General features: G+C 65.1%; 1 protein-coding gene across 1 annotated transcript; it reads left to right on the top strand.

Annotated features, from left to right (window-relative positions):
• The first annotated feature begins 843 nt into the window (after window positions 1–843).
• TSPAN32 (tetraspanin 32) lies at window positions 844–18,776 on the top strand. The gene is made up of 8 exons (XM_066252346.1): window positions 844–1,233; window positions 1,883–1,997; window positions 2,745–2,842; window positions 7,423–7,497; window positions 15,240–15,341; window positions 16,062–16,148; window positions 18,020–18,103; window positions 18,537–18,776. Exons 1-8 carry the CDS (start codon window positions 913–915, stop codon window positions 18,630–18,632), a joined length of 978 nt encoding a protein of 325 aa, XP_066108443.1. The 5' UTR covers window positions 844–912; the 3' UTR covers window positions 18,633–18,776.
• The last annotated feature ends 1,735 nt before the right edge of the window (window positions 18,777–20,511 follow it).

Raw genomic sequence — 20,511 nt, 5'->3', positions numbered from 1 at the left:
TGACCACGCCGCTCTCCTCCTCAGACTGGGGAAGCGAGGCAGACACAGCACGAGTGGCTCATCTTTAGGGAGACGGGGTCAGGCTGCTCACACCCTGATGCACCCCCTCGGGTCACAGCTGCGCCCACACCTGCGCCCGGGCCACGCCTGAGCTCCAACCTGGAGCAACGCCACAGGCCCACCAGTGGCATGGGGGCTCCCCTCGTGCCCCTGCAGACCCAGAGCAGGTCCAGGAGCACCCCACATTGCAAGACGCGGAAGGGGGGCAGCCCCAGCATGAGAAACGAGCCATGCCTGCGGCCCCACCCCATCAGCAGCGCCCCCCAAGGTGCAAACCGAGCAGGACTGGACCCAGATGGTGGTTTCACCGCCTGTCCCCTCCGGGGCCCACGTTGGCACCCAGTGGCCCACTCACCATGACCCACATGCGTTTATTTATTTGAGTTGGCAACTCTGCCCCTTCTTAGGGTTCCATCAGAGGCCCCGATGTGGGTGCGAGGGACGGACCCGCCCATGAGGGTGCGAGGGAGGGACCCGCCCCACCCCACCCCACCCCACCCCGCCCTCATGACGGTTCCGCTCATTTGTGCAGCCGAGGCGTTGAAAAATCAAATTACCTTTTTACAGATTTTGTTGTCACAGAACTTTTCAGATGGTGTTAACGTAAGAGGACGCTTCAAGAATGATGTTTGCCATTAGACCCTGCGGCCCAAATCCCTCCCAGGATGACCGGCCCTGGGCAGACGCACCAGAAGGTCCAGGCTCTGCTTGCACACACCCCCGTGAGACCAGAAGTTCACCCCCTAACCCGGGCGCCCTCTGCTCCTCACCCACTTCCTCCCAAGGTGTCCTCTGTGGCCAACCCCAGGGCCAAGGTCATGCCCTCCTGGGACAGGCCTCCAATATCTGTCAATGTTCTGGTGTCTGGGGCCAGGGCCAGGGCAGCAGAAGCTGGCAGGAGCCGGCCTTTCTGCCGCTCCCCTTCCTGCCTGCCCTTCTTCCGGGGCACCTGGGTTCTTAGGGTGTGTTGACAGGCAGAGGGGCGGATGCAGTCTACCTCCTGGGCGGCAGCTGCGGTCTGAGGCCCCCACCCAGCTAGAACCCGCAGTGGGAGAGGAGGGGCGGAAAGGGGAGGAGAAGAGTAGAGAGGCGAGAGGAGAGCGCACAATGGGCCCTTGGAGTCGAGTCAGGGTGGCCAAATGCCAGCTGCTGGTCACCAGCTTCTTTGTCCTGGTAACAGGCAGGTTGGGTGGGCAGGGGGTGGGAGCCGGGGCAGCAGGGGAGAGGGGCAGCGGTTGTGTTGCTAGACCTCCAGCGCGGTGGTCCCTCCCCCACACAGACCAGCCCTGCCGTCCCCATCCTGCCCGGTGGACATGCACATGCACCCGGGGTCCCTGGTGGTAGAGGCCCTGAGTAACCACTTGGGTGGCTTCCCCTGTTGGCAGTGCCTGCCCTCCCATTGGACAGCCCAAGGTCTGGAGGGGGCCTGAGCATGGCTGGAGAACCGGGGTCAGCGGGAGGGCTGCCTGGGGGCTGGCAGGTTGCTGGGGGGGGGAGGACACGACTGCTGGAGCTGGGGTCAGCCCTCTCCTCACTCTACAGACAGAATGCTCCAAGGTCCCTGGTCCTCGGAGAAACTGGACAATGGGTGTGTCCTTGGTGTTGGAGGGTTGGGGTGAGTGTGTGTCTGTGTGTGAGTGTGTGTGGCAGGGGTGTCTAGGCAAAGGCCTCCCTCAGACCACCCCATGGAAACACCTGGAAGCTGAGCCTGTCTCGCGGGAGACCAGGAGGCGGGGAGGAGGGCTGGTGGGGGGCTCCCTTGGGGCTGGGCGTGTGCCAGCCCAGCCCTGCCCTGCCCCACACTCTGGGTCTGCCCACCCAGCTGCTGGGCCTCCTCGTGGCCAGCATGGCTGTCCTCACCTACCTCGGAGCCCACTTTGCCGTCATCGGCCGTGCGTCCCCAGTGGGGTCCCCCTACGAGGCCGTGCACCGCTGGGGTAAGTGAGGCCCTGGGTGGCCACTGTTGGGGAGGGGTCCGATGGAGCTGGACTGTGACAGGCAGTGGGGTCCCACCGCACAAACCTGGAGTCTGCAGTCCAGGAACACGAGGACAGGATGTCCACTGGCATCTGGAGCCCAGCCTCTGTGCCCTGGAGTGGGTGTTCCCGCAGAGAGGGGCTCACCCTGGGAGAGGCCATGAGCAGCTCACAGGGATGACAGTGTCCCTCCAGGGCCTGGAGCTTAGGTGTAAGCACCAGGGCAGGCAGATGTCGGGGTCACTGAGACCCTGGGGTGGGTGGCGGTCCCAGCCCCAGGCCTTGTGCCCTCTACGCCCCACGTTTTAACCTTAACCCTGAGCCCCAGCCTCCCTGGAGCAGGAAGCCTGAGTCTGGACTGATAAGATTACAGCCCCACGTGACCCCCTGTCTGTCACTGAAGGCATGGGCTGGGGGTGGGTGGGCTGTAGCTACAAAGATAGCCCCAGCCAGTAGAGCAGGAAGCAGAGGTGGGGGGCAGGGCCTCCCCCTACCTTGGGTGCTTCTGAGTGTGGAGAGAAGGGGGAAATGTGGTGGGCGGCACAGCCCTGCCTGATGGGGACACGTAGCGTAGCCAGAGCTCCCAAAAGCCCAGCACACACACACACACACACTTATTTCGAGTAGATTTTAGACCCAAGCTCTCCACACTAGGGCCCCTGAGCTGGGGCCTCCTCCTAACTCTGCTCCTCTCTGTCCCCCAACCAGCCTTCTTCACAGGGATCAGCCTGGCAGGGCTCCTCATCCTGGGGGCTGTGCTGAGTGCCGCAGCCACTGTGCGGGAGGCCGGGGGCCTCATGGCCGGGGTGAGTCTTCCATACCCCGGCGCCCTCAGCCCCCAGATTGGAAGCAGGAATGTCAGAACCTATATATGTCCCGAAGTGCCTGTCTCTGCCCAGTGGATGGAGGGATGTGGACGGATAGGGGCCAGGCCCCTCCCCTAGACACCAGCCAGGCCCCTCCCCTAGATACCAACCAGGGCCCCTCTCCTAAAGACCAGCCAGGTCTTTCCCCCTAGACACCAGCCAGGCCCCTCCCCTAGACACCAACCAGGGCCCCTCCCCTAGACACCAACCAGGGCCCCTCCCCTAGAGACCAGCCAGGTCTTTCCCCCTAGACACCAGCCAGGCCCCTCCCCTGGGCACCAGCCAGGCCCCTCCCCTAGACACCAGCCAGGCCCCTCCCCTAGATACCAGCCAGGCCCCCCCCCCTAGACACCAGCCAGGCCCCTCCCCTAGATACCAACCAGGGCCCCTCTCCTAAAGACCAGCCAGGTCTTTCCCCCTAGACACCAGCCAGGCCCCTCCCCTAGATACCAGCCAGGCCCCTCCCCTAGATACCAGCCAGGCCCCTCCCCCTAGACAGCAGCCAGGCCCCTCCCCTAGACACCAACCAGGGCCCCTCCCCTAGATACCAGCCAGGCCCCTCCCCCAGACACCAACCAGGGCCCCTCCCCTAGATACCAGCCAGGCCCCTCCCCCTAGACACCAGCCAGGCCCCTCCCCTAGACACCAGCCAGGACCCTCCCCCTGGGCACCAGCCAGGACCCTCCCCTAGATACCAGCCAGGCCCCTCCCCCTAGACACCAACCAGGGCCCCTCCCCTAGATACCAGCCAGGCCCCTCCCCTAGACACCAACCAGGGCCCCTCCCCTAGAGACCAGCAAGGTCTTTCCCCCAAGACACCATCCAGGCCCCTCCCCTGGGCACCAGTCAGACCCCTCCCCTAGATACCAGCCAGGACCCTCCCCCTGGACACCAGCCAGGGCCCCTCCCCTAGACATCAGCCAGGCCCCTCCCCTAGACATCAGCCAGGCCCCTCCCCTAGACACCAGCCAGGACCCTCCCCCTAGACACCAGCCAGGACCCTCCCCTAGATACCAGCCAGTACCCTGGCACCTAGACACCATACCTGCTCTTCCACGGTGGCTCACCTTAGTCCTGCTGCTCTGCCTGCCAGCCCCGCCTCCTCACTGGGCTCAAGCTCCTCCTCTCTCTCATTAGCTGGGGCGCAGCTCTGCTGGTACCTTGCTCTTCCTCTGGCTACTATCTGGCACAGGCGTGATGCTTGGGGTGCGTGGAGTTCACAGCCTTTCTTCCTCCACTCCACCCAGGAGGCCCCCGCTTTGCTGCCTTCAGCCCTGGGCCAGAGACCCCCCCAAAAGCAAGTGCAGGGGTGGAGGGGCTGTGCTTTCCCCCAGTAGTGACCAAGCCCTGGCACTGTCAGGGTTCTCAGCCCAGCTTGTGTCATCACATATTTGTTGAGTGACTCCCGGTCATAACCATTTCCAAGGGCAGGAACAAGGTCACCTGCGCCCGGAGAGCTGCAGCCCCAGGCCGGCCAGCCTTAGATGTGCTTGGGAGCAGAGTGGGGTCAGACAGCCCCAACCCTAACAGGGACTCCATAGGCAAGATAGGGCAGGCCTGGGTGTCCGCTGTGACTCCGGGCTGGCCTGTGCAGTCCGGCTGTGGCCAAGAGCCCGGGTCAGCGATTTTCAACTGGTAGGTAGCACACTAGCGGGCTGCAAGAATTTTTTAAACATGCAATACCTGCCTGACCAGGTGGTGGCGCCGTGGATAGAACATTGACCTGGGATGCTGAGGTCCCAGGTTTGCCATCCAAAGGCTGCTGGCTTGAGCCAGAGGTCACTGGCTCAGCTTGAGCCCCTGGAGTTCAAGGCACATAGGCATAGGAGCAGCAATCAATAAACAACTAAAAGTAACACAAGGTGATGTTTCTCATCTCCCTTCCTGTTTCTGTCTCAAAACAAACAAACAAACCAATACCTGACAGTTTCATCAGGGGCACTGACCTCCTGTCCCTTAGACTGTAAAATATAAATAAAAATAAAAGACAACGGTCAACACAATAGTTGCCATTCAGTGTAAAGTGAATCAAAATGATCCTTTTCAGTTTTTTGTCAAATAAGCAAAAAATATATATATATTTGGTGTTGCTGCAGAATTTGAGCAGTTGGTTTCTGTGAGCCGTGAAAGGTTGAAAATCGCTGGCCTGGGGGAGGGGCGGTGAGGGAGGAAAGTGGAGGAGGGCAGCGGCTTGACCCCTAGAAGGGGGCCTTCAGGTGCGCGGCCTGCCAGAGGGCCGTTCTTGATTTTTAGCACGAGCTGCCCGCAGGGTCCCGCAGAGTGGGGGTCCCAGGGAGGGCGGCCCGGCTGCAGCGTTGGACGCCAGGGGGCGCCAGGGGGCTGGTTTAAGGCCAAGTCGGTCGCCTGTTTCCTGTGTCCCTGGCTTGGTCTCACGAGTTCAGGCCTGTTCTTGGCCCCAGCCAAGGGGCCAGGGCTATCCGTTCCCAGCTCCCCTTGACTCCTGCCAGCCCTGCGCCCTGCGCTGTGGGCAGGAGTGCAGGGAGCATGTGCCGAGGCCAGCAGGGCTGTCCCATGGGTGTGTCCCCATCCCTGCCCATGGCCCTCTGGCCTGGCCCCGCGGGCCGCTGGACCACCTGGCCCTCAGATACCTGCCCGCTGAGTTGCGTGTGCGTGGTGTGTGGGGCATGTCTGCGTTAGTGGACACATAAGTAGGGGCCTGGGGAGCGGGGAGATCTTTCCCAGTGCGCCCGCGGCTCCCCCCACCTCCGCCCTTCCTGGCCCCTCCCGCTCCAGCCTCTCCCCCAAACCGGCCTCTAAAACAGGAAACGAAGGAGCTTGCCAGGCCAGAGCGCTAAGCTCGGGCGCGAGGCTTGTTGCAACGGGGGCTGAAGGAAGCCATTTCCATTTATTTACGGACTTTTGTTTAGAACGAGGAGAATGAAACGGGGCAGGGTTGGGGGGGCTGGCGGAGAATCCCCTGCCCTCAGACTCTGCCTTTTCTGCAGAGTGGTGGGTGGAGACGGGGCGCTGGATGTTCTCTCCTGAGGAATGAAACGGTTTCTGGAGAGGGCTGGTCCCCTGAGCTGGCTCCGGCCCCCAGCCTGGGAGGCAGCCTCGGGTGATGGCTTCCAGATGGGGAAGGTGGCCCTCAGCCAGCCAGGGAGAAGGAGGAGGGAGAGGGAGGAGGAGGAGGAAGAGGGAGGAAGAGGGGAGGGAGAAAGAGGGGAAGGAGGAGAAAAGGAAAGGGGAGGGGGGCTGGGGGGGAAGATGGGGGATGAGGGAGAGGGAGGGGAGGGAGAGACACCTTCAAAGCCGTCCTCAGCCTGAGGCCTGCAGACGCCCCAGCAGGGCCTGAGCCCAGGGAAGGAGGCAGGCGGACTGTCTAAAATCAGAGCAGAATGGGGCCCCTGTGCCTGCTCCCCTCTCACAGAGCTACTCGGCCCCTGACCCCCCCCCCACACACACACACGCACACGCACAGGGACTATGTCTTCGCCCCCGCCTGGGCTGGCCAGCGTCCCTGTGTCTGTCTGCATCTGCAGGCCTCTCTCTGTTCCATTGGTCACTGCTTCCCGGACGTAAGCAGCCTGCTCCAGGCTGTGGGCAGTCCTGGAGAGAGGTATGAGAAGTTGACCAGCCAGCCACACTCAGGGTGACCTTCAGCAAGGCCGGGGACGGGTGGCACAGACCGTCACATGGGGCCTGGGGGACGCCCCACCGACACCGGCGTGTGTGAGCGCGCACAGTGGCCCGGCTGACCCTGCAGGTCCAGGGCAGCACACTGGCCTGGCTCCCGGTCCACGGTGACCCTCTGAGGCCGCCCACAAAGGGCACTGAGGCAGGAGCGCTTTTTTTCAGGGGAGGGGCCCTCAATATTCAGTGGCTTCTGCGAGTTCAGAACCCCTGACCCTGGGAAAGAGGGCAGAGTGTGGGGGGGAGCTGGGGACGGGACCACATTCTCCAGGGGACACCTGTCTTCTCCGACACTGGGGTCCAGGCCGTGGTAGGAGTGAGGGGGCCAGGGTCGATGGGCCTCTGGGAGGAGCAGGGTGGGATGCAAGGGGGGAGCTCCCCTGCAGGGGTGGGGGTCACACCATCTCTGCGCACCCCACCTGCCCTGAGCTTCTCCCGGGTGGCACCTGGGCTCCCGAGGTTGAGGGTGGCAGCCCAGCTGTAGACGTTTCAAAAAGAAAACCAAGCCAGCTGTCCCTTTTCTCAGAGCACCTGGACCGCCTGGCAGGGGGCCGTTTCCCCAGAGCCCCATCCCAGACCCAGAGAAGGCTCTGCCTGGCCCTTCCCGGTCAGTGCCCCTCCCAGAAGCAGTGGTCAGGGGTCTGTCATGCCCGGAACTCCCTCTCTTCCTGGGGTGGGCGGTTGGCACTGCCACAGACAGGCCTTTGGGAGCAAGACTAGCCTGAGAAGGGCCAGAAGAAAGGGTGGGAACCCCCTGGGTGCTGGCTGCCCGGGGTCCGACCTCAGGCCGTGGGGAGCTGGGCTCAGGCGGCCTCCGCAGTCCAGGGGGGCGGCGGCCGTGGAATGACCAGCCCTCCTCCTTCCAGGGCTTCCTGTGTTTTGCGCTGGTGTTCTGTGTCCTGGTGCAGGTGGCCTTCTGGAGACACCATAACCCCACCCAGGTGAGTGCCTCCCCCCACCCCATCACGCAGCAGAGGGTCCCATGAGAAGGTTGGTTCCATGCTTCCTCCCACCTCCCCTGTCACTAGAAGAGAGAGGGGCAGTGTTTGGGGACCACTGTGGGAACATTCTCTGCCTGTGGGTGGGTTGGGGGCAGCAGCTCCAGGGGAAAGAAGGGGGGTGGGTACAGGCCTCAGACCACCAACCACCACACTAAGGCCTCTCATTCCTGTCCCCTCCTGGCCCAGGAAGATGGCCCCTGGGAGCGGGGGGGGGGGAGGGACAGGGGAAGGGAGAGCCCCTGTTCTCCTGAGGGATGGATTTGGGGGGGTGTCAGTGCATCCAGATATTTGCTAAGGGGTCTACACTCCTGATGGGGGGCCTGGCCAGGCAGGGAGAGATGCCTGCAGGGGTGGGGGGTGGAGTGGGGACAGGGTGTCCAGGCCACACCCACAGGATCCTGGCCTGCCTAGAGACTGTGCTCAGAGACCAGGCTTCTAGGTGATGGGGGTGGGGGAGCCCAGGTATCCTACTGGTTCCATTTTCTTTCTTTTTTTTTTTTTTCTGTATTTTTCTGAAGCTGGAAACGGGGAGAGACAGTCAGACAGACTCCCGCATACGCCGGACCGGGATCCACCCAGCACGCCCACCAGGGGGCGATGCTCTGCCCCTCCGGGGCGTCGCTCTGTTGCGACCAGAGCCACTCTAGCACCTGGGGCAGAGGCCAAGGAGCCATCCCCAGTGCCCAGGCCATCTTTGCTCCAATGGAGCCTCGGCAGCGGGAGGGGAAGAGAGAGACAGAGAGGAGGGGGGGTGGAGAAGCAAATGGGCACTTCTCCTATGTGCCCTGGCTGGGAATCGAACCCGGGTCCCCCGCACACCAGGCCGACGCTCTACCGCTGAGCCAACCGGCCAGGGCCTGGTTCCATTTTCAATGTGGGTTCTTTCCTGGGGACATTCCTGTTGGTGGTGACTGGGTCCACACAGGAGAGGTCTGTCTGTCCACTCAGCCCATGTCCTCGGGGTGCTTGCTGTATCAGCAGGGTGTCCTGGGAGGCTCAGGGCTGAGAAGCCACCTTCCCAGCTCCCAGGGAGGGAGGGAGGGAGGGAGGCCCCGGCTCTGGGACAGTTCAGTCACACAGGGCCACAGCCCCAGAGAGCACGCCCAGCAAACAGGGCTTGATGCTGCCGGCACCGGGTCTGTCGCGGGTACTCACCCCAGACAGCCGCTTGGGTGGCAGCCTGGCCCTCCAGAAATCCTGTCTAAGCGGGAACTGAGAGTCTGCCTGGGAGGTGGGGGCTGGCACCTTCATATGCAAATCTGACCTCCTTCCAGACCAGGGCTGGGGTTGGGGGTACCTAGGCCAGGCTCTCTCCCCTGGTCTGGGCAGAGGAAGTGGGTGCCCAAGAGGCTGAGAGAGAAGGGTCATGGGTCCCTGAAAGGCTCACGTGTGGGTCCAGCTCAGCCCCAGCCCCAGCCCCTTTGTTCTGGGCAGGACAGTCCAGACTCTCGGTGCTGGGGTCCTGAGGGGCCAGGAGGGACGCTGGTGGCTCCAGGCGGTAGGTACCAGGCCAGGGCACAGAGCGAGGCTGGCCAGCGCCAATGTCCTCCCCCAGCCCCTGTGCCCAGAGTCCCCGACAGACAGGTCAGGCTCCTCCCCTGAGCTGCTCCCCGTTGTCGGGATGCAGGCTCTGCCCCCCAAAGGGGCCTCCTGCAGGGGTGCATGTCTGCTTGGCGCACTTGGCCCAGCCCCTTGACCCCACCCTGTGCCCGCCCAGCCCTGCAACCCAGCTGCCCTTGGCCGAGAAGCCACAGCTGAGAGGAGGAGGAAGAGGCAGGCCTCCCACCCTGGGACCCAGCCGTGGACAGACCTGCTGGCAGGACTTGAGTCCCAACCTTCATCTCTGGGAGCCTCGCCCCAGAGCAGATGGCCCCCGGGCAGCTGAGGAGCCCCTGGGCCATCAGGGGAGGCCGCAGAGAGAGACAGGAGAGCCCAGGCCACGGGCGCTGTCCACCCTGACTTCCTGCGACTCTCAGCTATCCCTTCTCTTCCCACTGGGCCTCAGTTTCCCCATCTGCTCAGTAAAGACAGGCCCAGGGACGCCAAGCCTGGTTGTGCTGGAGCGAAAACTTGGTTTCTGGGGAAAACCTCGTGCAAACAGCAGGTGATAAGCAGTGAGTGACCCCTGCCCTGTGTATCAGGAGTCCCAGCGGCCCAGCCCCCGCATGTTCAGGGCATCTGGCTGCTCACGCCCCAGCCCTCGAATGGAGAGGCTTGCAGAGGGCAGCCAGGTCAGGAGACCTGGTCGTGCTGTGTGCCCTTAGGTGTGTGACCACCCTCTCTGGTCCTTGCCCTCCTCACCCTCTGAAACGGGCCTGCTTTCTCTTTCCTGTGCTCCTTGGAGTTGACTCGGCTGAGTCGCCGAGTCCTCGTGGCGGTCATCCCTTTGGACTGCCCTGGGAAGGGCACAGGCCGAGAGCGGGCAGGAGGGGTCACTCCTCAGCCACCGTCCAGGCCTCTTTACCCCAAGTCAATGCCTTTCTTCCCAGCTCAAGGGTCACCCCAAACTGCCCACCACCCTGGCATTATCTGGGGTCACCCACCTGTGACCACACTAGAAAAGGAACATTTCCTCTGGCCTTTGGAGGGGCTCGGAGCCCCCCAAAAAGCACCTCAGCTCTCGGTGGGGCGGGCCAGCAGTCTTGCTCGGGCTGGCGTTAGACTCATTTTCCCCACCCCCCAACGCCCAGCAGGGGTCGGGTCACAGCATGGGTGGTCCCAGTCAAGACGGCTGCCAGGGTGCTCTGGGGCTCCGTACAGTGCTCTGGGGTGCCGCAGACCCTCCCTCCTGTCTTCTGTGACACCGTGTGTTTACAGCTCCAACCCGGCTGCGTGGGACGGCAGGGAGCGGGGCCACGGGCCACAGTCCAGCTGGGGCGCCCGCTGACGCCTCCCAGCTGGGCCTCTTCTCTGCCCCAGCCCCCCTCCCCCGCCTCCGTCCTCCACTAGAAGTCATGTTGGTCTGGCCCATCCTTCAGCTAGAGCCCTCAGGGGTCACTTCTTAGAGCCCTGCTTGACCACAGGCCCCGGTTTGACGGACCCCATCTGCCTTCTGGCCGCAGCCTGGTAGGCATCCAGTCCCGCCAGGGGACGAGGCGGCCTGGGGAAGGAGCCCGGGCTTCAAGGTCCTGGGGTCAGCCCCCCCAGCCGGCGCCCTGGGGCGCTAGTTCACCCGACTGGGCCTGTTTCCTCTTCCATCTGTCCGTCTGTCCGTAAGAGGAACGTGGAGACCCTGCCCGCCAAGGGGGGCTACGTGGCAGGGGCGGCAGTGCACGTGAAGCGCTTAGTGGGAGGCAGTGCGTGTGAAGCGCTTAGTGGGGAGGCAGTGCGTGTGAAGCGCTTAGTGGGAGGCAGTGCGTGTGAAGCGCTTAGTGGGCCCACCGGCACCCCAAGCCCAGGTCTGTCCTCCCTCGCGTTGGACGACGGAGCTGCCCTGGGCTCACACCGAATGGTGTTTGGTGCCCAGGCCAGAGCACCCAGTGGCAGGGGCAGGCTAAGCCTCCTTCCCGTGGCCCCCACCCCGGGGACGTAGTCAGGGGCCTTGGCCTTGGTGACAAATAGATTCCGGCCAAACCCACTTACCCTGTTTCCCTGCCCCCAACCCCCCTCCCCCCACAACCAGGGATCTCCCAAGATGTCCTAAAACGGGGTCAGAACAGGCCACTCATGGGCCACCCTGCAGACGGATGGACGGATGGCTGGAAAACCTGAGGACGGGGTGGGGGCGGGGAGGGGCCCAGCCACATCTTCCCGTGGCCCCAAAGCCAGGCTGCGCCCCCCCATGGGGTGGGATGTAGGGGCCCTGGCTGGCGCGGGCCCGCGGTGTGGGGACGGGGTGGCCGTGCGAGGAATGCGGAGGGAGAGGATGATGAATTGTGCGCCGGCCGCAGCCTGGGAGCCACCGTGCAGCCCTCCAGTCCCCAGCCCCGGGCGCCCACGCTGGAAATGAATCGCCTGGCTCCACTTAATAATTCATCCTCGGATTAAGTACACCGGCACCGATGGAAGGCTGAGAGGCCGCTGTCCTCACAGCGCCCGGCAGACGGGCCCTCTCCCTCCCCCCCACTCCCACCCCCGCGCTGTGGCCACTGCTCTCCTCTCCCTGACTGTCCGGCCACCGTGTGTGCTCGGGTCAGAGCAGGCCAGGCCTTTGGGCCCACGGGGCTGGACTGCAGCCCCCACAGGCCACCCCAGAGCGAACCACGCGGGTTTAGCAGACAGAGGGGATGGGGGCACAGCCCAGGCCGAGGGTCTGGAAACAGGAGGGGTGGGGGGCGTGGACCGCGCGGGTACCTGGTTTGTCCAGATCTCCGAGACGTGTCGTCCGGGGAGCGAGGGTCCCGCGGCCCGGGAAGCCCATCCTGAGAGGGCGCCCGTGGGAGCTCCGGAAGACGGCCTCAGAGAGCAAGGCGCCCTGGCAGGAAGCACCCGGGCGCCAGGGCCCAGCAGCCTCCAAGACCCCGTGGCGCACCCCCCCCCCGTTTTCTCCTGGAGAAACACTGGCCTCTAGCGCCCCAGCACCGGGGGCGGATGGCAGGGCGTGCCCCATTCTGCAGGGAGGGTCCACCTGGCCCCGCTGCCAGGCCCAGGGACCTCGGGCAGGGGACGTAGCAGTTTGGCCAGGTCAGCTTCATGGCCCCTGCTTAGGGTTGTGGGGACAGACGGACACTTGCAGCTCAGCCACAGGGACTGTCATCCTTCTTGACAATGTTACAATAATGACGGCTTGCTCTGGAGGCTGCGGGGCCCTAGGGAGGGAGAGCAGGGGTAGGGGTGGAAGGGAATGAGAAGGGGTTGTCTGAGCTGACCTAGTCACAGCCACTGGACCACCTGCCCCAGGCCAGCTCCGCCAGGGCCCCCGCCACCACCAGGACCTCCTCCTCCCATGAGGACACAGTGGCCTGGCAGGTCTCCACCCTCCTTTCACCAAAGGAGGGGACAGGCGGAGTCCGGGCCCCTAGCCATGCCCTGCAGTGTGGCTGCCTGCCCCCCCCCCCCCCGCCCAGGGTGCTAACCCACCTCTGAGTCCAGGCCCCTAGCCATGCCCTGCGGTGTGGCTGCCCCCCCCCCAGGGTGCTAGCCCACCTCTGAGTCCGGGCCCCTAGCCATGCCCTGCAGTGTGGCTGCCTGCCCCCCCCCCCCCCGCCCAGGGTGCTAACCCACCTCTGAGTCCAGGCCCCTAGCCATGCCCTGCGGTGTGGCTGCCCCCCCCCCCAGGGTGCTAGCCCACCTCTGAGTCCGGGCCCCTAGCCATGCCCTGCAGTGTGGCTGCCTGCCCCCCCCCCACACACCCAGGATGCTAACCCACCTCTGAGCAGGTGGGAAGGAAACAGGCTGGCCGGCTCTGGGATGACTTACAGAACAATGTCTCAACAGGGAGGGTTAATTAACACCAGGAAGTCATTTGGGATGGAAGATCATCTAGTTCCTATTGGGGCTCAGGGACTTTGTAAAAGTCCGGTCAAGGCAGCCCCTCCCTGCCTGCCTGCTGGCTGGCTCCCCCCCCAAGTCAGTCCTCCAAGGTGCCAGTGAGGGGTGGTTACCCTTTTCTGAAGGGTAGGTGCTAGTGGCCAGAGCAGGCATTGGTCCTCCATTCACCTCCTCCCCCTGGACCTTTGGGGCACCTCTGAGCGCCCATTAGCATGTCCCAGCTGTCAGCATGGCATGGGAGTGTGAAGGGAGGTGATGCAGGGCTGAGGGTCTGTGAGGCGGGGAAGAAGGCATTAGAGAACAGGGGAATTTAAAGAGGCCTCACCTGTGCCAGGTGACCAGCACCCTCAGAGCAATCCTGGAAGCCTTCCTGGAGGAAGTGAGATTCCAGATTGTCTTTGAAGGAATCACTTGGGCATTTCTTTTTTGGGGGCACCTGAGAAAAGGCACAGGAGGGGGTGCTTAGGTAAACAGACACGATGAAGTCTGAGTGATATTGGTGTGAAGGCAAAGCCCGGCCAGGCCCCTGTCACTCGGTACCCTCCTCCTCCTCTATCATCTGCCTAAGGGGCCTCGTTGGCCCAAAGCTGGCCCTGGGTGCCCAGGGCTTCCCTGGCCCACCAAGACCCCACCAGGAGCCCAGCGGCTCAGGCTGTCTGGAATACACGGATGGTTGTGGGGAAACACCCAGAGCACATTGGGGAGCCCAGTTTCTGACACACGGCCTCTCATGGCCTTCTCTGCCCCACTGCCTGTGTCCAGAGACAGAAGCAGGTGGACAGTGTCCTCAGCTGGCCCTCTACACTCCACAAAACCAGAGCCAGGGTCTCTGCCTTATCCTGCAGGACCCCCTGGGGAGCTGAAGTGGCATTAACGGCCATTCTCGGGGTGGGGGAGGTCCCCACACTTGAAGTCTGGGGAACCTCTGTGACTGGCCACCCAGGAGAGCTGGGCCCAGCCCTCAGGGAGCCCCCCTGGCAAAGGGAGGAAGAGGGGTATTGGGGTGTCCCTCAGCAGCACGAGCGGGCCCAGCCCTCGGGGAGCCCCCCGGCGGAGGGAGGAAGAGGGGTATTGGGGTGTCCCTCAGCTGCACGGCCGGGCCCAGCCTTTGGGGAGCCCCCTGGAAAAGGGAGGAAGAGGGGTATTGGGGTGTCCCTCAGCTGCACGGCCGGGCCCAGCCCTCGGGGAGCCCCCCTGGCGGAGGGAGGAAGAGGGGTATTGGAGTGTCCCTCAGCTGCACGGCTGGGCCCAGCCTTCGGGGAGCCCCCCCAGCAGAGGGAGGAAGAGGGGTATTGGGGTGTCCCTCAGCTGCACGGCTGGGCCCAGCCTTCGGGGAGCCCCCTGGAAAAGGGAGGCAGAGGGGTATTGGGGTGTCCCTCAGCAGCACGGCCGGGCCCAGCCCTCGGGGAGCCCCCCCCGGCAGAGGGCGGCAGAGGGGTATTGGGGTGTCCCTCAGGAGCACGGCCGGGCCCAGCCCTCGGGGACCCCCCCAGCAGAGGGAGGCAGAGGGGTATTGGGGTGTCCCTCAGCAGCACGGCCGGGCCCAGCCCTCGGGGAGCCCCCCAGCAGAGGGAGGCAGAGGGGTATTGGGGTGTCCCTCAGCAGCACGGCCGGGCCCAGCCCTCGGGGACCCCCCCAGCAGAGGGAGGCAGAGGGGTATTGGGGTGTCCCTCAGCTGCACGGCCGGGCCCAGCCCTCGGGGAGCCCCCCCCGGCAGAGGGCGGCAGAGGGGTATTGGGGTGTCCCTCAGGAGCGCGGCCGGGCCCAGCCCTCAGGGAGCCCCCCCAGCAGAGGGAGGCAGAGGGGTATTGGGGTGTCCCTCAGCAGCACGGCCGGGCCCAGCCCTCGGGGAGCCCCCCCAGCAGAGGGAGGAAGAGGGGTATTGGGGTGTCCCTCAGGAGCGCGGCCGGGCCCAGCCCTCGGGGAGCCCCCCCAGCAGAGGGAGGCAGAGGGGTATTGGGGTGTCCCTCAGCAGCACGGCCGGGCCCAGCCCTTGGGGAGCCCCCCCGGCAGAGGGAGGCAGAGGGGTATTGGGGTGTCCCTCAGGAGCACGGCCGGGCCCAGCCCTCGGGGAGCCCCCCCAGCAGAGGGAGGAAGAGGGGTATTGGGGTGTCCCTCAGCAGCACGGCCGGGCCCAGCCCTCGGGGAGCCCCCCCAGCAGAGGGAGGAAGAGGGGTATTGGGGTGTCCCTCAGGAGCGCGGCCGGGCCCAGCCCTCGGGGAGCGGGCTTCACGGAGACTGTCTCGCTGCAGGTGGAGGATGCCATGTTGGACACCTATGATCTGGTGTATGACCAGGCAGTGAAGGGGTCGTCTGGCACCCGGCGGCAGGAGCTGGTAGCCATCCAGGACACGGTGAGCGTGGTGGGGAGGCCCCCCCCTCACTGGGCAGCCCTGGGCCGGTCAGCCTCCCCGCGTGGGCTGAGATCGAGAAAACAGGCACAGGGCAGCCCCCCGTCAGCCGCCCAGAGTCCGGGCAGAGTGGAGGGCCCCAGGACACAGGCCACCGATGCCCCGAGGACAAGAGCCCTCTGCCCTCTGCCCTCTGCCCTGGACAGGGCCGCTCTGGAATGTGCAGGGTGCAGAGCAAAACGGAAGGCCCACTGTCCAAGAATGAGTAAGATTGGCAAGCTGCGGACAGCACCGCATTACGTAGGGGCCCGGTGAGTGCAGGGTCTCGGCCCGCGAGGCCGACCCTGGCCCTGGCAGGTGTGAGGTCCACCAGGCAGGCAGGCAGGCAGGCAGTGAGCACCCGCTGTGTGGGTTAGGGGCCCGGTGAGTGCAGGGTCTCAGCCCGCGAGGCCGTCCCTGGCCCTGGCAGGTGTGAGGTCCACCAGGCAGGCAGACAGTGTCAGAGAGCACCCGCTGTGTGGGTTAAGGGCCCGCCTTTTCCAGGACAGCCCGCTGGGTGGGGGAGGGCGCGGTGCCACGTGCCCCTCCCCCCAGAGGCAGCCGCTCACCCTGAGCCCCAGTCCTGGTCTCTTAGGGGCCTCCAGCTCTCCTGGCCCCTGCCTGCTCATTTGGCCTCTTTGTACCTCAGTTTCCCTGTTGGTCCACCCTCCATCTGTTTTTCAGTTTCTCTGCTGTGGGAAGAGGTCTCCATTCGGCCCCCCGGGCGGCGTGGACGCCGACCTGTGTCGGGGAGAGGGGGCTGCCGTCCAGGTGAGGAGGAGCTGCCCACCGCCGGGGGCACAGCCCCAGCCTGGGGCGTGCGGCACCCCTTGGCTTCCCCCAGACCCTGGGCGACCTGCCCACCGAAGGGCGTGGGGAAGGCAGCCGGGCTGGGTGACCATGACCCCCACCAGGCCAGGTCCTCCTCCAGGCTGGACGCAGGCTCCATACTCCATCCATTCTTTCATCCCTTCGGCTCCCAGCCCAGGCTCCCCGAGGCCAGGTGCTGACACCCTGCCCTCGGAAGCCCCTAGAAGCACAGGGCTGGTGGGGGTAGGGGGCCCGCGGGGTGTGATTACGACCTACCGAGGGCCACAGAGCAGAGGTGGTCGGCTCTGCCTGGGGTGGGGAGGAAGGCAGGCATCCTGAGATCCCCCAAAGGAACCACAGGGCATTCATTCTACAGAGAGCATGCATCTGCAGGTGCTAATCTGGCCACCAGAGGCTCCAGGGACAGTGAGACCAGAGGCAGGAAGCCCCCTCTTCCCTAAGGCCTGGAGAGGCACTCAGCACCCGTCCGTCCCCCCTACTGCCTCCCTCCCCCCACGGCCTCCCCACTCCCTTCCCCCACTGTCCGGGAAACAAACCCACCCCTATCTCTTGGGCTCCTGGCCACCCTCCAAGAAGCAGACAGGAGGACGCAGTGGCAGGAGGCCCGGGGAGGGATTCAGCTAACACAGCACCTTCCGTCCCAGAGGGACAGCGCTGGGCGGGGGGAGAGGGAAGGGGAAGGGAGGGCCCCGCATGCTGGGGAGGGGGCTGCCCTGGGGAGGCTAGTTCATGCCACCCAGGGAGAGGCCTCAGGTCCCCATCTGGACAGCAATGGTAAGAGCCCGTTTTCTTCGTGAACCTCCTGGTCAGCAGGGCCCAACTGTACAGGGGACATCAGGCCAGCGCAAGAGGTTGGGCAGAGGTCTGGGCCAGCTGCAGAGCCGTCCTGAGGGTGGGGGCGGGGGGGGGGGCAGGCTGACAGGGATGATGTTGTGCCAGATAGTGTCCTGGCCCCAGGCTCCTTCCAACAGGAAGTGGGGCCACATGGAGAAGTGAGGCTGAGCCCCACCCCCACCCCGGGCCAGGCTGCAGGGCTGTGCCCAGTGCTCCGGGGACCGTTTCCTAGCTGGGACAAACCTGAGTGGCAGCGGACCCCAGGAGCCAGAGGTCCTGACCTCCAGGGCAGCCAAAGTCATGGCCCCCATCCTCAAGGGCGAGCAGGGCTGGGCTATGGCCCTGGCTAGTGGTCCAGCACAGCCGGGAGGCCCTGTCCAGTGAACGTATAAACACAGGGACAGACAGACAGCCACCCAGCCAGCCTCTCCTCCCGACCTGCCGAGCCGCACCCCATCCACCCCACCTGCTTCCCCGCAGTGCCAACAAAGGGCACCCTCTGCGTGGTTCAGAGATGGGCATCACCCCCTTTTCCTAGAGAGAATGCTGCTGTGGCTGCCAAGCTCAGGACAGACTTACAACCTGGGGCGGGGCCAAGCCCCCGGGACAGCCTGGGACACCGACCCCCCCCCACTCCTCCCCTGGCTGTGTCTCTGTCCTTCCTGTTAGCCAGCACCCTCTTCTCACCCGGGAGCTGTGCCTGGCCCTGGGCGGGGTGCAGGGGATCCAGAGGGACTCCCCGCCCCCACCCCGGGGAGCCAGACCCTGACCCGGCACAGCTCAGGCAGGTTCGGACGAAGCACCTGCTGGCCCCCGGGTCCCGTGGGGGGCTGCTCTGTCTGCAGTGGTCATGCCTCTCTCAGAGCTCTGGGAAGTGCTGCACCCCGACTTTTGGCCTGGGGGGGCTTGCAGGTCTATGCCTGGGCGGGGGACGGGGGAGCGGGCTAGGCAGAGGCCATCATCTGCCCTCTGCTCAGGACTGCCTGCAAAGCATCAGGAGCTTCCTGGGGACACATGGACACGTCGCCTCCACCCTGACCAGCGTCGGCCTCGCCTTGATGGTACCCCTGGCCCTCCCCCACGGCCTCCTCCCCACTCCAGCTGGCAGGGCAGGGCTGACCCCTGGGAGGTGGCCTCGGGGTGGTGGCACCTGCTGGGCTCCCTTCCCTAGACCTCTGGGCACGCTGCGGCCCTGCTGGTCCCTCCCTGGGCTCGCTGTGGCCCCCGCTGGTCCCTCCCTGGGGGAGGCGGTGGCCCTGCTGGTCCCTCCCTGGGGGAGGCGGTGGCCCCCGCTGGTCCCTCCCTGGGCTCGCTGTGGCCCCCGCTGGTCCCTCCCTGGGCTCGCTGTGGCCCTGCTGGTCCCTCCCTGGGGGAGGCGGTGGCCCTGCTGGTCCCTCCCTGGGGGAGGCGGTGGCCCCCGCTGGTCCCTCCCTGGGGGAGGCGGTGGCCCCCCGCCCGGGGACGGCTGGTGCAGGTGCCGCCCCCCACCCCCAGGTGTACGCGATGCTCATCAGCTCCTTCCTCTGGTTCGCCATCCGCTCGGGCCACAGCCTGGACCGCAAAGGGACGTATGCCCTGAGCCCCCACTAGACCTCGCCCGCCCTCCCTTAACAGTTGATCCCCAAGCCCAGGGCCAGGCTGATGCTCTGGCCCCTGGCCATGTGGACAGAGGCGGGGGCAGCTTGCAAGTGGACAGACCTGCATACCTACCAAGACCTGAGCTGACCAGTGGCATGTCCACCAGCACCAAGAGATGGATGCCCCTGGGGCCTCCGAACGACAGCCCCCAGGCCAGGACCTGTGATCTCGGGGAACCCCAGGGCTCCCCATGCACAGGGAGTATGGAGAACCCAGGCCCAGCAGAGTGCCACACACACAGTGACGCAGCCGTCCCTGCCTGCCACTTGCTCCACTCACCCAGCCCGGTCAGTCCTCCTGGCCGGCTGGGTCCCCTCCCTGCCCAGGCACCCTGCCCGCCCCTAGCCCCTCAGCTTCTCAGAGCCCGCGGCTGCCAGCCCCAGGAGCCCAGTTTGTTCAGCTGCTCCCGGTGGGGTGGCGGGCGCCCTGCATCACCGCCATGACCTTCTGGGCCCGAGTGGACGCTCGGGTGGCCTCGGCCGCTCCAGGACAATGGAGGCTCTGTTTTGACCGCCTGTCCACCCACAGAGGATGCCCCAGCTGCGGCCTCCCGTGCCCCGCCCAGGGAGACGAGGGCTGTGCCCTCCGCATCGTGGTGGGCTGGAGAAGGCAGAGGCCCAGACAGAGAAGGGGCCCCCGTTGGGGGTCACACGCAGACTCCATGGAGCAGGCAGGCTGGGAATTAAGTCACAACAGGGGAGGCAGAGGGCAGGCCTGATGGGCTCTGCTGGAAGCCAGAGGCCGGGCCAGGCCGGGCTGGTCAGGCTGCGGGGCTGAGGTCCACTCGTCTCGCTGGCTGTCAGCAGGCCACGCTCTGCTCTGAGACCTCGGCACCCCCTTTCCTGTGGCCCCAACGTCACCAAGGCGGCAGTGGTGTGTGGGGGGCTGCCTTCTCCTGTGAGCTGGAGACGGTCCAACCTGTGGTGACATAAATCCCACCCCGGTGGCCTCCCCGTCAGAGGGAGAAGTCTCAGCACATTTCCCGTGATGCCACGTGCACGGGTCCCAGAGATGAAGGCCGACACTCGAGGTGTGGGGGGGGGGGCAGCGGTATTTGAGGAATTCTGCCTGCTAACCTTGGCCACCCCCTGGACACACATGCCATCTCTCTGATGAGCTCCAATGATCCCTGAGGATTTCAGCTCCCGCTAAAAAGCCACAGCCCCAGCAGAGCTGACAAAGGAGGCGGGGCACTTGTCACTCCACGGAGTGGTGGGGGGCGATCGGGCCTTCCCCACCAAGACCATGGGTGGGGAGGCCTCCCAAGTAAGAGCCATTCTGTGATTAAGCAGCAAAAGAGTGGTGGGCACGCACTGTCGCTAGCCCACCCCTCGTGTTTCCAATCACAAATACAAGGACGCTCCCACCTAGCACAGCAAAGACCATGCCCCCGCCCCCCCAGCCGAGACCCCTGTCTCCACCGGAAGATACCCCAGCGCCTCTGGGGCCCCGTGGTGGGTGACAGTCCGGGGACGTTCCTCCCCCAGTTCTGTTCTTGTCAACTGGTTTTCCTACAGAGTACAAAATAAATTGTAAAGAAAGCACCAGCAGGGCCCTGGCCGGTTGGCTCAGTGGTAGAGCATCAGACTGGTGTGCAGGAGTCCCGGGTTCGATTCCCAGCCAGGGCACACAGGAGAAGCGCCCATCTGCTTCTCCACCCCTCCCCCTCTCCTTCCTCTCTGTCTCTCTCTTCCCCTCCCGCAGCCAAGGCTCCAGTGGAGCAAAAAGTTGGCCCGGGCACTGAGGATGGCTCCATGGCCTCTGCCTCAGGCGCTAGAATGGCTCTGCTTGCAATAGAGCAACACCACGGATGGGCAGAGCATCGCCCCCC

The sequence above is a fragment of the Saccopteryx bilineata genome, chromosome 1 (assembly GCF_036850765.1).
Source record: "Saccopteryx bilineata isolate mSacBil1 chromosome 1, mSacBil1_pri_phased_curated, whole genome shotgun sequence".
Lineage (NCBI taxonomy): Eukaryota > Metazoa > Chordata > Mammalia > Chiroptera > Emballonuridae > Saccopteryx > Saccopteryx bilineata.
Note: the sequence above shows the minus strand (reverse complement) of the source record. Positions and strands in the feature narration are given on the sequence as shown.

Excerpts from the sequence above, each read along its gene's own strand:
- TSPAN32 (XM_066252346.1), top strand. The coding sequence starts at position 913 with ATGTTCTGGTGTCTGGGGCCAGGGCCAGGGCAGCAGAAGCTGGCAGGA. Across the intron at positions 1,234-1,882 it reads TCACCAGCTTCTTTGTCCTG|CTGCTGGGCCTCCTCGTGGC; the intron begins GTAACAGGCAGG and ends CTGCCCACCCAG. Across the intron at positions 18,104-18,536 it reads GCGTCGGCCTCGCCTTGATG|GTGTACGCGATGCTCATCAG; the intron begins GTACCCCTGGCC and ends CCCCACCCCCAG.